Below are 14,079 nucleotides of genomic sequence, written 5' to 3' on the forward strand. Positions count from 1 at the left end.
GTGGAAATATCGAGGTGGAATTATTTGTGGGGTCCTGTAACCTTTAACACAATGTGTTGCTAATAATAATGATCATGCATAGAAATGTAAAGTGCCTGATAATTGTGTCGATTGATTGGAGTAGGCCAGTGAGTGTATGGACAGTAGAAATCAGACAAAAATGATGTTTCAGTCGGTCAGCGATACACAATTAAAATATATTGTAATCCGTTCATTTATTTGTACTTTTTAGTTTTCATTGATCCGTTCATTTATTTGTACTTTTTAGTTTTCATTTTAATGTCTTAACTAACTTAATAGGCTACACCTTACCTGATCATTTAACTTGTACAACTCGAATCCTAAATCAATCGAAAGGTGTCAGTGTTGCTTGGTGTGTTGATTCCGTACCCAACTGTTTTGCATAATCAAATGGTGGTATAGACTAGTTCATATTTATTCCATGAGGTCGGCATGCAGTTGACAGGCCACATTGACCCCTGTATGAAAAGAAAAGGTCAAAAAGTAGCCTAATCAAATTGCAGGTTTTATGATTTTTAAAATGGTGAGGGGCTTATTTTCTTCACACACTTATCGCACTGGGTATAACAAATATACTGATCGGAGCTTCGATGGGTTTATGGGATAAATCTGAAATGTACACTTTACCGAGTTCTTAATACGTTATTGTTTCATAGTTTTCCTCTCGTGACAACGTGAGAATGGTGTAGTGTACAGGATAGGCTAGTGTTTACGCGTAAGTCTGATCTTTCCCGTGTCCCGTTTTCATAATAAGTCACGGCATAGGTATGTGCCATTGTATGAAAAAGTTATGTCTACTTATGCAATTGATGTACTCTGTTGGATAAGAGTTTAGATGTATCCCGGGGCAGCCTACAGAGTGTTGCTCGGCACAGACTCATTCATTTGCATTGATATGTCTACTTCAAAAACGAATCATTGGCTCAAATCAGAAAATGCTGGACGCCGATTGGCTAAGTGCGATGTCAGTAACCACGCACTGCCAATACACATCTTAGTGACCTACTAACACAGATCCATGAGGCAGTAGTCACTCCGGGAGGAAAAAGCTGGGGAGAAACAAGGAAACACCACCTTAGACATACAAATGGTTTACAAAATGATTTCTACTTGTCCTACACACCACGAAACCCGTTTTGCGAAGTGTTGGACTACCATTTTGTAAAGGTAATTTTAAATTAATCTTAGAAGTCTTCCTTGCTTATAATTCATTCTAACGCTACCGGTAACGTCAGCGGACTCTAAGCTAAATTTAGGACGGTTACTTGCCCTCTGTTTACTTATACCGGAGGCTTGCATTTAGGTTTATTATTATTTATAAATATGAAAGATTGCAAATGTTGAAATATTACGTGTTCTGGCTAAAATACTCTTGTGTCGGGCAGACAAACAGGTTTATTTTATAGTTATTTGCCTTTGTAGTTGCGCAGTTTGGAGGACACCCTCCATTTATTCTATAAAAGCTTGGGATATTGCAACAGTTAGATTGTTTTTATTGGTGATCACTCAGGATAGTTGTGTTTGGATATTTATAAACACGCATTCTTCACCATATCAAATTGGCTACGGCATAGTGACCCAGAATTCAATGTGGGTGGGTGGGTATACCGAGGTTGTTAACACTCAGTCGGCTGGACACAATCAATATAGGGCTTGTCATTACGCGTGCAGATAAGTTGAATAATGTTGGATAATTTACAAGAGCCTGCGCATCCATTTGGCAGAAATCCTGCGTTTTGCATGAATGCTTTAAACGAGTATAGACTCTAAGCCAATCCACATCCAAAAAAATCTCGCACTTTACACTGTAAACCAGTAGTAATTTCACTGTGCTTCTTTGTTTTTGATCGGCTTATGAAAAACAGCAGTCTTGCGTTACAAAACTTAGCAAATTAGCCTTACATAATGTTAGTGACTATAGAATATGCCAGCAATCGGGCGAGGAGAGCTGATCACGCTTATTTTATAATCCTGACACAATGAAGGAATCTGGGGCATTGGGACATGACGGTGAACGAGCTATCCGCTCGTCCCAGCTTCACCTCCCTAATCGAACGTTGCCTATCGGTACACACATTGCCGAACTTTTCAGGGTGCGCTTTTACTGCCTACGAATAAACGATACGAAGCATTTTTATGAACACTAAAATGATAATCAATAAAGTCAACATTTAAAGGAGCCTGTTGATTAAGGCCAATACATAATGCAGTTGTCAGTAATAGGCAAGAATGTTAAGCCACTCCGCATTTATCATGGCCTGTCATTAGTGTCTTAAGTTAGGCAAAGTGCGACTTGGCTTGATATGAACGTGGATACAGTGTTTATATATTTTCCGCAACAGTCTGTTGACTGCACTTCACAAGACCGCAGTCAATTTGAATAACGTCTCTTAGGGTAACCCAAGCAGGTTTAAAAATCACTCGAAAATACCAGGCATCAGTCGTTCAATTAGGTTAATGTTTTAAGGAGTTTGGCGAAGGATTATGAATTTCCCCGTTTGTTTTTATTTTGTTGTATCTGCTCAGCCACGTGTGATGATCATGGCTGGTCACATTCCTTTGTTCCTCGCTCCTGGGAGACGAGCCTTATGAAACCTCGCTATCAGTTCTGGAAAGCAGGAAACATGGTTATGTCGCATATCATCTTCATTTAATTTCTTGCCGAAATGCTTACACGCGGAAAACCATTTTGCTTGTGTTTTATACATGTCTGTAGTGAATATATCGTACTCGTTTACTTTGGGTTCAGCCTCCTGACTTTTCATTCAGCCAGCAGAACGCCGCATTGAAGGTCAGAGGCAATCAATCTTTGGGCTGGTGGCTATTCTTAGCGACAGGAGGTAGTGTTTTCGAACTGCCGACGACACATAACACATTTGCACGTTAAAGGGACAGCACAGTTATCTCATGGATTACAATGTATTAAAACGTTTAAAAACGCACACTGATTTAGCCTACATGTGTGTCGCAGCCTTTCCAACCTCTAGTGATGACATCATATGTAACGCTTCGTGCCGTGCGCTTAGGCATTGCATAATTTGTAGCACCTCGTGCACGTACGGGGACCTAGGCGTGTCTGGCTGAATTTTGGAGCTGTTTCACAACTTACATCAACATAAAATATGTAATACATATTGTAAATGGTGCACAATATTCCTACATGTATATTTTCGTGATGGTAAATGGTTTTTTTTAAAGTAAATATTTTCCCTTGCCCTTAGAACCTAATTCTGCTTAGTTTAGGTAATTTTGCCAGTTTGGCTTTGTCTTATGAAGGTAAGGTAGCATAACATTAAATAGATAAAATAATTATTACATAACTTTGTTGTTACTGCTTCTACAAAACAATAACATTATTGATTAAACTACAAAAAGTGTGCTTGTATCACCTTACCTTGAACTGTATTTTGGTCATGTTATCATAGTTTGGTTCTCATAGTGTAGCTTTCATTAACTTCATTAACAATGAGTCCCAAACTACCAGCTGATTTTTGTTAAAGTTTTGTCATAAGGCCTATTCCCAAATTCTGATTTAGCTGACTTTTCCAGGAAGTTACTTTAAACAGAAAGGGGAATATAAGGCTAAACTAGTAGACAATTAAGTGTAATTCGCAGTTAATGTGAATTAAACTGTTGAAGAGTTTTTGTCAATCTCAGTTAATTTCCCCCTGTTCATTCAGTTCCTGGATCATACTGTGAAATATTTTGCTTGTTGATTAATAACTGCATAATATCTGATATGTTACCAATACTGATACATATGTTTTCTTCTGCCCCTCAACACAGGTCTTTCACAAGGCACACCAAATATTATCTCGCCTGCATATACACGTGCAGCTTCACCCTCTGGGACAAACTTAAAGACCTCTAAACACAATGAGTCAGCACTGAATACTTTATGCAACTAAAATCACAGCACTTGTATGTAATATGCAGACCATCAAGAAGGAGCCCACCAATGGGCACTTCAACGGAGAGGATGCCCTGGTCCTTGCTGTTGCCTTACAGGGTGCGGACACAGACCTGCTTGGTCAGAAGCTGTCCGGCATCCCTTTCAGAGCCAAATCCACCCCCTGCCGGCGAAAGCGTGAGTTCATCCCCGACGAGAAGAAGGATAGCCTGTACTGGGAGCGCAGGCGCAAGAACAATGAGGCGGCCAAACGCTCCCGAGAGAAGCGGCGTCTCAACGACATGGTGCTGGAGAACAAGCTCATGGCCCTGGGCGAGGAGAACGCCACACTGAAGGCTGAGCTGCTCTCGCTCAAGCTGAAGTACGGCCTTGTCAGCTCGGCTGTCTACGCCCAGGAGGTGCAGAACATCTCCACCACCACCGCGGCACTTTACCATGACTATCTCTTGCCCAGCCCCACCAAAAGCCCTTACAACCGGGAGCTGGACCCAGCCAGGCTGGGCAGCAGCTGCATATCTGTCATCAAGCACTCGCCGCACAGCAGCCTGTCCGAGGGGTCGGATTCCAGTGCGGCCGCCCAGGCCAGCCCCCTGGCGGGCATTTGCCGGACCTCGGAGGGCATAAAGCAGGAGCCCTTTGAAAACGGCAGCTATCCCCGTGATCAGGCAAGTCCCTACGAACTGTACAGGAACTACCTGAGCAACCCATTCCCTGGGCCGTACTCCCAGCCCTCGCCACTCCTGCAGATCACCAGGTCGTCTAGCAACTCACCCAGGACCTCGGACGGCGACGATGTCACCATGAGCAAGTCGTCCGACGGCGAGGACGAGCAGCAGGTGCCCAAGGGCCCCATGCCCACCGGGTGCGACCCAAAGAGTGTAATCGTCTCCACCCTCAAAGTGCCAGACTCTGGCTCCTCGGCCCTGCCCCACAAGCTGCGCATCAAGGCCCGGGCGATCCAGATAAAGGTGGAGGCCATTGATCCCGACTACGACTCCTCAGGGAAGTCCTCATCTCCCGTCGAGATGTCCAGGACGGGGGGCTACCCAGTGGGCCAGAATGACATACCTGAATACATCCAGTCCTCTTTCAGCCCACTGTCCCTTCAAGTGACGAACGTTCAGAACTGGAACCAAAGACCAGAGCTCTGGCACAAAGAACGTATGGAGACGCCCAAGGCAGGTGGAGTCATCTGCCCGAGCTCTCCAGACCTGGTGACTGACAAACTTCTGGTCAATCTTAATGAGAACTCCTACGCCGGCACAGACTCTGAGAACTTATACTTGAAACAGGGCATTGCCAGCCTGTCCGCAGAAGTAGCCTCGCTCAAAAGACTGATAACCCATCGACAAGGGTCTGTGATCGAGTCGACCAAAAGCACTACTGACCGTGACGCGGTCTCGAAAGTCTGTTTCTCAAACTGAGTGTTCACCTTCTGTTTTGCACAACGCCTGTTTTCCACTGTTTCGCTACTGCACTGTGCAACTCATATGGTGTATAAAAATAAAAGAGAAAACAAAAAAGAATGCTGATAATTAATGGTGTGTTGTGCACTTATTGTTGTAGTTTGGTGTGCCCTCTTGGAAACTCCATCTGTAGCCCAGAAGCCACTGTCAGGCTAATGTACATGCAAATTAAATGTTGACTTTTCAAGTTTTTGTTGTACACAATACACTTTTTTGTTGCTGTTGTTTACAATAAATGTATGTAAGCACTGAATGATGTGAGTCCTGCATTCATGGTTTACTTGCATAAACACACTTAAAGGAACAAGGCAAAGTCAGGTCACATACTTGGCAGTGCACATCATGCAGACTAGGCCTTGCTTCAAGCAGCTCTCTGGCAGTGATGAAGGGTAGCCCATCCTCAAGATTGGTGATGAGTCATAATACAAAAAATAAGCTAAACAGGAGACTAACTTAAAATGTGTTTTGATAAATTGAAAAATCTACATTTTCAGTTGTCCAAACTATCACTTGAAATCAAACATCAGTTGGCAAGCTATTCACCCTTCAAGTTCAAGTTGTAAATAACTCCTTCAAGTTGATATAGTGGTAAAATAGGCTATATAACCTGCAAATAAAATTATAAGTAACCAGACAAGGATAAGTAAAAAGCTAGGTTATTTCAATGTCTACATTGTCTTTTTTCAGTGTCCTATCCAAAATGTTTCGCATTGAGGGAACTCCATTCTGCGACAGGAATAGTTGGTCACGTGTTCTCAAATTACGTCACTAGTTCAAAGTTGAAAGTCAAAGAAACACTGCAGCAAAGCGGCATGGCGGTTCTTGCTGGTTGCAGAGTCCTGTCTCAGGCTTTTCGGTCCCAAACGAACAGTCTTGACGGAGTTTGCAGATTGCAGGACGCTATTAATCATGCATTCGGTAACAAAATACATTATGTCCGTTCTGCAGCGCATGGAGGAGTCCGTCAATACAGCTCAGACTCGAAGTCCGGAGACGACCTAATCGTTAGATATTTGGACGGTGATGATTCAGGTAGATTTTAGAATTCAACATCACTTTTTTCTTGCTGTTATGTATCTTACAATTAGAGAATGAACTGCAGAAACTCTGCATAGCTTAATCCTATGGTTTCCTAACGTAGTCCCAATCACAAACACACTAGTTGAAAACATCTTGAAATGGTATGAAATGCACCGTCAGTGGAACATGAATGCAAACGGTTAATGTTACAATGTATAAAGTAAATGTGTGTAGGGTTGAATAGGATAACATTTAGGCCTATCAGTCAGATATGTGAGAATGAAATCAGTCGGCACTATGAAGTGATTCTGAAGCTTTCTGAAGTTAAGACGTAACACATTGCATTGGCTGACATTTTGTTAATAAATTCACCAAAACATAGACTGCCGTCCCCCTTAAATCAGCCAAGTTCTTGCTCTAACAAACAACTTAACTCGCAAGCTCCTCCCGGCAGTATCTGTTGCTTAGTAACCTTCAACACACGTGATCACCTGAAACTAGAGAGCAACCTCCATGCTGTTTGTAGATGCTCTATTCAGTTTTACAATCATATTTTCCATACTGCAGAATCTAACACTTTAATCATAAGAGGACTGCATTTTGAATGTGAAAAACACCCCCTCACTTGGTTATGTAACATAATACTAAGCAGTTTATGGTTCTCCATAATACAGTTGCTTGTTATGAATGCTTAATTGTAAGCTGATATTTCATCAGAATCATTTTCTATAGCACAGTGACAAATCGTAACTAATGCTTCTCGTTTAGGAATTGTAGTCTTCGGCCTCAATCGACCAAAAGCGAAAAACGCCATCAGCAAAAATCTTGTGAATCTGGTGAGTAGCAGTGGAAAACCTACTACACAAGTCTTCTAACAGGGCAAAAAAAGTTCAGAATAAGGTTCCAAGTGACTTGAAGTCTCTCAGTGCTCTGTCGTGTTGTCTTCCAGATGTCTGAAGCAGTAGAATCTGTGAAGAAGAACAACAAAGTACGCACAGTGGTCATATGCAGTATGGTGCCTGGAATATTCTGTGCAGGTAAGGTGATGTTGAAGATTAGAGTACAGGTAATGTTATGAAGTAGTGCACTGTAGTCTCTCAATTGAATATTGCAATGCAAAGAACAAAGATTGCATGCTAAGGTATGTCACCTGGCAGAGGTCAAAGTATATTAGGATGTGTATTACAACTGTCTCAAGCGATGTAGCCTCACAATAGATAAATTTAGATTAAATTGTTTTAAATCATGCTCCCAGAGTGTAGCACTGTAGCTGCCTGTTTTTTTTTTCTCGTACCGATACTACTCGGTGACCTCGAGAAACCGAGATCTATGTGAAAAAATAGTCAGAGTTTTCCTTTAGGAATTACCGTATTTTCCGGACTATGAGTCGCTCCTCAGTATAAGTCACATCAGTCAAAAAATGCATCATGAACAAGAAAAAAACATATATAAGTCGCACCGGACTATAAGTCGCATTTATTTAGAAATGTATTTAACAAAATCCAAAACCAAAAACAGAGACTATGTAACTAGATTATTGAGGCCAAAAAGATTAATGTTAATGAAGACGAAGGAGTGAAGGCAGCCAAGAGGAAGGCAGGAAGGTAAAAGATTCACTGAAAGAAAATGCCATGTGGTACACCAAAATGTATCTAAAATGTGGAGAATACAATGCAATCAAGCATTTTGGGCGATGTGGAGTCACAAGCTGGCAGCAGATTGAATGCTCACTAGAGAGAAAAAGATGCAGTTTTAGACGTGACTGAAGCAAGCCAGTCAATAGGCCTAAGCCCGATGGTAATTGTAAAGCAATTTACAAAATATTCACTTAACATAAATGCTGATATGATACATGAAAATTTAGCTACAAATGTGGAGAATGCAATGCAATCAAGCATTTTGGGCGATGTGGAGTAACAAGCTGGCAGCAGATTAAACTCTCACGATAGAGAAAAAGACGGTTTTAAAAGGATGTGACCGAAGCTGAGGCAAGCCAGGCAATAGGCCTATAGGCCCGACTGTAATTGTAAAGCAATTTACAAAAGATTCAATGAACAAAAATGCTGATGTGGTACATGAAAATTTTGCTAAAAATGTGGAGAATGCAGGGATTGCGGGTATTGCGCATAAATTATTGAGCATACTAATAAAAGTCCCGCAACTCTAGCCATCATAATGCGAGAAATTCCCACAGATTTTACAGCGCTGTCTGACATTAATCTAATAATGGAGCGGCCTGAATGCGGGACTATTGACTGGACGGACAAACACAGAAGCATGACCGCCTATAACGCGAGAGAACATGGATGTGTTCTCCATTTGAGGAACGTTATAATCGATTGCGGACGTGAACAGACAGCTACAGACACGGAGCGCATAGTAGGCCTAATTTCACTTTCTGTGCATATTCATTACGTGAAAGATAATTAGTAGCAAAACAGCGATCAGCTATAGGCCTTTATTTCTTGCGTTTTATTGTGAGACATATGCCTACTTTTCGTTTGGAGCGGCATACCGGTAGGCTATCAAAAGCAGAAGATGTTCAATTTGAGATTTGATTTACGTTTGGACTGCTAAATATTGGGACTGATGACCACTGAAATCTGTGGGGTATTTAATGGTTCACTATTAAGTTTCATGTATGAAAGAGTGTTGGGATTTCCATCCGCTTATTGCGATATAAGGCATCCGCTTTCATTCATTTATGGAACGTGTGCTGTGCTGCACGTGAAACCGTATTCCGTATAGCCAAAAAGGTCTAAGATAGCCTAAATTTAGTTATTTGTTAAATTATGCATGATTTACTTTTTTTTAAAATTTGTAGGCTGATGCCTGGTAGCAACAATTGTGTTTAAATGTAGGTTATTGCTTCAGCCTCTAGCTCAGAAAAGGGCTGCGTGTGACTGGTAGCTTGAGAGCAACGTGTTGGAGACTCATGGTGTGGGAAGATGACTTTTCATTGGCAACAATATTAAACCAACCAACAATATAAATGATTAAAAAGAGCTCTTTTATGAGTTAAATTGAAACAAAATTATACTGGCTTTTATTTGTCCGAATCTGAGGCCCGGCTATAAATAGAATCCCGGCCATTTGAGGATTTAAGTATGCACGTGTGTTTCAGGCATAGCACAAGCACTAATCTCTGACTGAAAGTGCACAGGACTTGTGCATTTGAGAGCGCTCTCTCTAGGCTGTAGACGGTAATGTTTCATGTAGGGTTCATGTCAGTTAATATAAATAAACATTTAAAAACATGTTCAATTATATAATTTTTTTCATATATAAGTCGCACCTGACTATAAGTCGCAGGACCAGCCAAACTATGAAAAAAAGTGTGACTTATTGTCCGGAAAATACGGTAATGGAATTGAAGATGAATTAAAAGTCTGTCTAAAGTATACAAGCATGAATAAAGTTGCACATCAAAATCAGTTCAGAGAAGTGGCCTATATTGCAAAAGTAGGTAAACTCTTCCAATGTGATGTTAAATTTGGAGTGCAACCTGGGACTACTACAGTTTTTTTAAGCACAGTAAGTTCAGTAACAGTGAATATAGTGTGGAGACATACTGCAACTGTCTCTATACCAATGTTTTTTTCCCATCTATATATTTCTTATATGCTTAAACAGGGGCGGACCTCAAAGAGAGAGCAAAAATGCACCAGAGCGAAGTGGGACCGTTTGTTACGAAAGCTCGGGGCTTAATCACTGAACTTGGTGAGTTGTGCTCTGTAACATTTTTTTTTTATTATTATTTCCTCGCATCCAGGATGTTGCCAAGGAGCTGGAGCTGAAGTTCTGTCTCTATCATTGTTACTATTGTTTTGTTGATTCTAGAGCATAGATGCACTGCAAAAAAATCCAAGAATTCAAAATCTAAGTGAGATAAATAAGCTTATCACCCGAAGAGAAGAAATACTCTTTTCTGAAAAAAAAAAAGTATTCTTTTTAAATGGAACCACGTGTTTCCTTTGCTTTACAGTGGCAACCGGGTGATAAGCGGGATAACGGCCTTCGAGGTGTGTCCAGTTATACGGAATTAATGGACTCAGGCGGAGGCAACAATCCGCTGCGCGTCGGGGAGTATTTTGCCCCTCGGCCTCGTCCATTAATTCCGTATAACAGGACACCTCGGCGGCCGTTATCCCTTTCTTAAATCAATCAAGGGAATATGTACTTATTTTTCTAATATTTGCTGATAACAAGACATTTTTGCACCGTTTTGACCTTGTTATAAGTGAAAATCTTCTTGTTCTGTTGGCAAATCTTGCAAGTGAAAATTTCTTGTTTTGTGGAAATACTACTTAAAATAAGCATAATTATCTGGCAAGATTTGCCAATAGAACAAGAAGAATTTCACTTAGTACAAGGCAAAAATGTCTTGTAATAAGCAGATATTAGAAAAATAAGTACATATTCACTTGATTTAATCTTATTTATCTCACTTAGATTTTGAATTCAACTATTTTTATGCGGTGTGAGTAGCCCGCCTGTAAATCAGCTCAGTTTTTTTTCACTGGTGAAACCAGGCCAGTAGATTAGGGGAAAGGAAACTCATAGGAAAGTCATAGAAAACTATTGTGACCAAATGCTCTGTATGTGATGGAGAAGTCTGTTTAAGTCATTTGAACAAAGTGTGATGAATTAAACAAAGTGTTTTAGAATGTGATGACTCATTAAAGACTGTCTGCACTGCAACCACAGTTTCCCAGTGCCTGTTAAACATAATTAAATTATCACATTTAAGGGACTGAGACACACATACTTGGGACAAATTATCATATGACAGAATTCCCTTGGGTCCATACAGTGAGCCAATTTGAAAAGACAGAAGCTTTTGAGTGAGAGAGAGTGAGTGAATGAGTGTGTGAGAGAAGTTTTTAAATTTGATCATTCATACATTCCAGTGTTTTGTCCAACACAGGTAATCTCCCGATGCCCACGATTGCAGCCATCGATGGAGCCGCTTTGGGTGGAGGCCTTGAAATGGCATTGGCCTGTGATATCAGAGTAGCTTGTGAGTTGGCTCCTTATCCCCCCTTTTCATGCTGCATTCAGATGTTCTGAAGCCAAGTTTACACGGACACTTTTAGTCCGATTATAAACGGAATAATGGCTTAATCTGAACAGAAATTCTCATAAACACCTCGATCGGAATACAAATGCCTGATCCGATCAGAATGAAAGACAATTAAAGTTCTCCGTCGTAGGACGGATTTCCGTCAATTTGATTTTAGAAATGTCATATTTGAGATCGATGCAGATCCGATGAGAAAAAAAATAGGAGGGGGGAGGGGACTGTCACCTTTTTTTTTTCCTTTTTTAAGGCAACTACAAATATTAGGTAAATGTTTAAAGACCTAATAGTGTTCTTGAGAACTTTCTGTGTCTCAATCAGTGACCACTCAAGAAGATAAGTCAGCCATGAGTTTCTTTGTCTATGTTGTAGCTACACACTTGTCTCGAGCGTTTGCTTAAAAAAAAAAAAGAACACGTATGGAGGACCAGAGCCATATAAAGGTAGAGTTGTGACAATGGGTGTTCAAAATTCGTTAAGGTCACGTGGTTCATGTAAACTTCAAATAGTTCCCGGAAGTGATTGACAATGGATTAGAATGCATTAAATAGGCTACTGTTCAATGATAGACAGAGCCACGATTTTGGTTAATTGACAGTCAATAAATGCATTGATATACAATATTTATAACACAGTGTAATTATTGTGTAAACTATGTAGTTATCCTACCATTACAACAATATTAAATTAAATTCCAGACCTTATATCTTAGCCTGCTATATAAGGTGACGTTTTTTTCCGCCCTTTTATGTATGTGTCACTTAATATTAATTTCTGTACAAAAGAAGAGATTCTTTAGAAAACGCTATTGCACCCACCCCATAAGTGTATCTAAATTATCGCTATATAAAATAAATGACCTCGTACAGTGACTCGAAAAGCTGTAAACAGTGTTTTTGAGACTGCGTGTAGCCTACAAAAGCGCATGGAGCTCCTGTGAAATTTTGATTGCAACGAGAAACTGTAACACAGCTATTCTAACATTTACTTGTTTGAGCTTTCTACCCCGCGTTTCCTCTGGTAGTCACTGATCTGAGCTAATGAGCGAATTACCTAGCCAAGCCTAGCCTATCGTCGCGGCAGAATAAAACAAGTTTAAACGTTTTTTAACATCTCCAGTGTAATGGTGGGCATTCTAAGTTAACCGTAGCATTAGACCTACCTATTTAGTAACCCCATGGTAATGCGAGTGATCATAATAAAATATAAAACGTGACATGTAAGTCCTTCGATAAATAACCAGGATATGAACTCATAAACATGAACAGCATTTTGTCATCGTTTGTCATTCACCGTGCTGTGAACAGCAGATGCTAGGCTAAAGAGCTTGAGATTCAGACAGGTGAGCACCTGGAAATGGTGTGCATTGTGTCAGAAAATAGCAATTTGATCAGTGATCATGCATCATCAGCGCAAGCTTGGTTTGAAACTTTCTGGGGATGGGGATTTTTACGATCCTTCATCCTTCATCACTGGGCTAGTGTGCCCTGCTGTGTTAATATGACCTGCAGATGCTAACAGCTGCAGCTCCCTCAAATCTAGTTTCTCTCATGCATAGGCTAGCTTTGGCCAATGAAAATGAATGCAAAATAAAAAAAAACAGTCCTGCTCCTAACTGAAGAAACGTTTACGTTACCAACAATGTTAACAACAAACTCAATTTCACTGCTGCAAGTAGGCCTACAAAGTTGGCTGTAAATATGCTTCGCCATATTTAACGAACCAGCTAGCTTTATGATAACAAAATCTTACCTTTTATGTGTTTAGTCCACTGAAAGTTATCCACATATCAAACGTTTAAATCCACAGTTATGGAGGAATTGTTTTGGGGAAGCAGTTGCACTTTATCCTACTTAAATCCATAGCCTAGATGAGCATTGCATAACGTTACAACTATGTTGACATGATGGTAAAGCTAAATGCCCAAGACACATCACGTCATAAAAGTTGTAGGCTACAAACGCAAAAACTTAATGACAGCTCGTTTGTGGTGTTGCCTAGTGCTGCCTAATTGAAATGGTATAGGCAAGGTTTATCTTATATTAGGTTATTATGTGTGGCACATTTATTGGGTTTTAGCCTCTTTTAATTTATTTGATAAGAACTGATAAAAACTGATCGAGCAGCAGAAAAGCTGTCATAGTCGATACATAAATAGTTTATTATTATAATTAGGTTATTAATACTATTACTTTACTACTATTACTGTTGTTACTGTTATTATTATTATTATTATTCGGATGAGCCAATAATGTAAATCTGAGTCTGAAATGTTGGCAACAAACAGTCTGTAACTGCACTGCTGCTATTATAAATTGTTAACTTTCGGGAACTATTTGAGGCTTCCATTAGTCGCCATTGTTGAAAAAAAATGGAACATTAGCGTCAATGGAGTTGTCGCAACTCTACCTTTATATGGCTCTGTGGAGGACTATAACGGTCTAAAAGTTGGATTATAGGGACACAATCGAGACAGCTGATGAGGTTGGCCAATCCGTTTAACTTTTTTGGATACGAGAAGAAGCGTAGGCTGTGTTCTTTCCGTGCATCAATGTAGACAATTTCTTACTATCGCGAACTCT

The 14,079-nt window shown here is 40.3% G+C and overlaps 2 protein-coding genes and 1 long non-coding RNA gene across 3 annotated transcripts in view; 2 read left to right on the forward strand and 1 right to left on the reverse strand.

Moving 5' to 3' along the window:
• The first annotated feature begins 1,045 nt into the window (after positions 1-1,045).
• On the forward strand, positions 1,046-5,650 carry nfil3 (nuclear factor, interleukin 3 regulated). Its single transcript, XM_048259735.1, has 2 exons — positions 1,046-1,188; positions 3,808-5,650. The coding sequence occupies exon 2, from the start codon at positions 3,952-3,954 to the stop codon at positions 5,353-5,355; it is 1,404 nt and encodes a 467-aa protein (XP_048115692.1). The 5' UTR covers positions 1,046-1,188; positions 3,808-3,951; the 3' UTR covers positions 5,356-5,650.
• Positions 5,651-6,188: 538 nt separating this feature from the next.
• auh (AU RNA binding protein/enoyl-CoA hydratase) overlaps positions 6,189-14,079 on the forward strand; it is a 32,127-nt gene continuing 24,236 nt past the window's right edge. The window contains exons 1-5 of the mRNA XM_048259619.1: positions 6,189-6,429; positions 7,186-7,253; positions 7,367-7,454; positions 10,051-10,137; positions 11,345-11,437. Coding sequence (XP_048115576.1) covers positions 6,210-6,429; positions 7,186-7,253; positions 7,367-7,454; positions 10,051-10,137; positions 11,345-11,437 — 556 coding nt within the window. The 5' untranslated portion in view covers positions 6,189-6,209. The remainder of the gene's footprint in view (positions 6,430-7,185; positions 7,254-7,366; positions 7,455-10,050; positions 10,138-11,344; positions 11,438-14,079) is intronic.
• Positions 6,771-14,079, reverse strand: part of LOC125305025 — a 45,416-nt gene continuing 38,107 nt past the window's right edge. Inside the window, exon 3 of the long non-coding RNA XR_007195320.1 lies at positions 6,771-7,385. This is a non-coding gene — a long non-coding RNA (uncharacterized LOC125305025). The remainder of the gene's footprint in view (positions 7,386-14,079) is intronic.

Source organism: Alosa alosa, chromosome 12 (assembly GCF_017589495.1).
Source record: "Alosa alosa isolate M-15738 ecotype Scorff River chromosome 12, AALO_Geno_1.1, whole genome shotgun sequence".
Classification (NCBI taxonomy): Eukaryota; Metazoa; Chordata; class Actinopteri; order Clupeiformes; family Clupeidae; genus Alosa; species Alosa alosa.

Bases quoted from the DNA above. Each gene is read 5' to 3' on its own strand.
- nfil3 (XM_048259735.1), top strand. From the start codon at position 3,952: ATGCAGACCATCAAGAAGGAGCCCACCAATGGGCACTTCAACGGAGAG.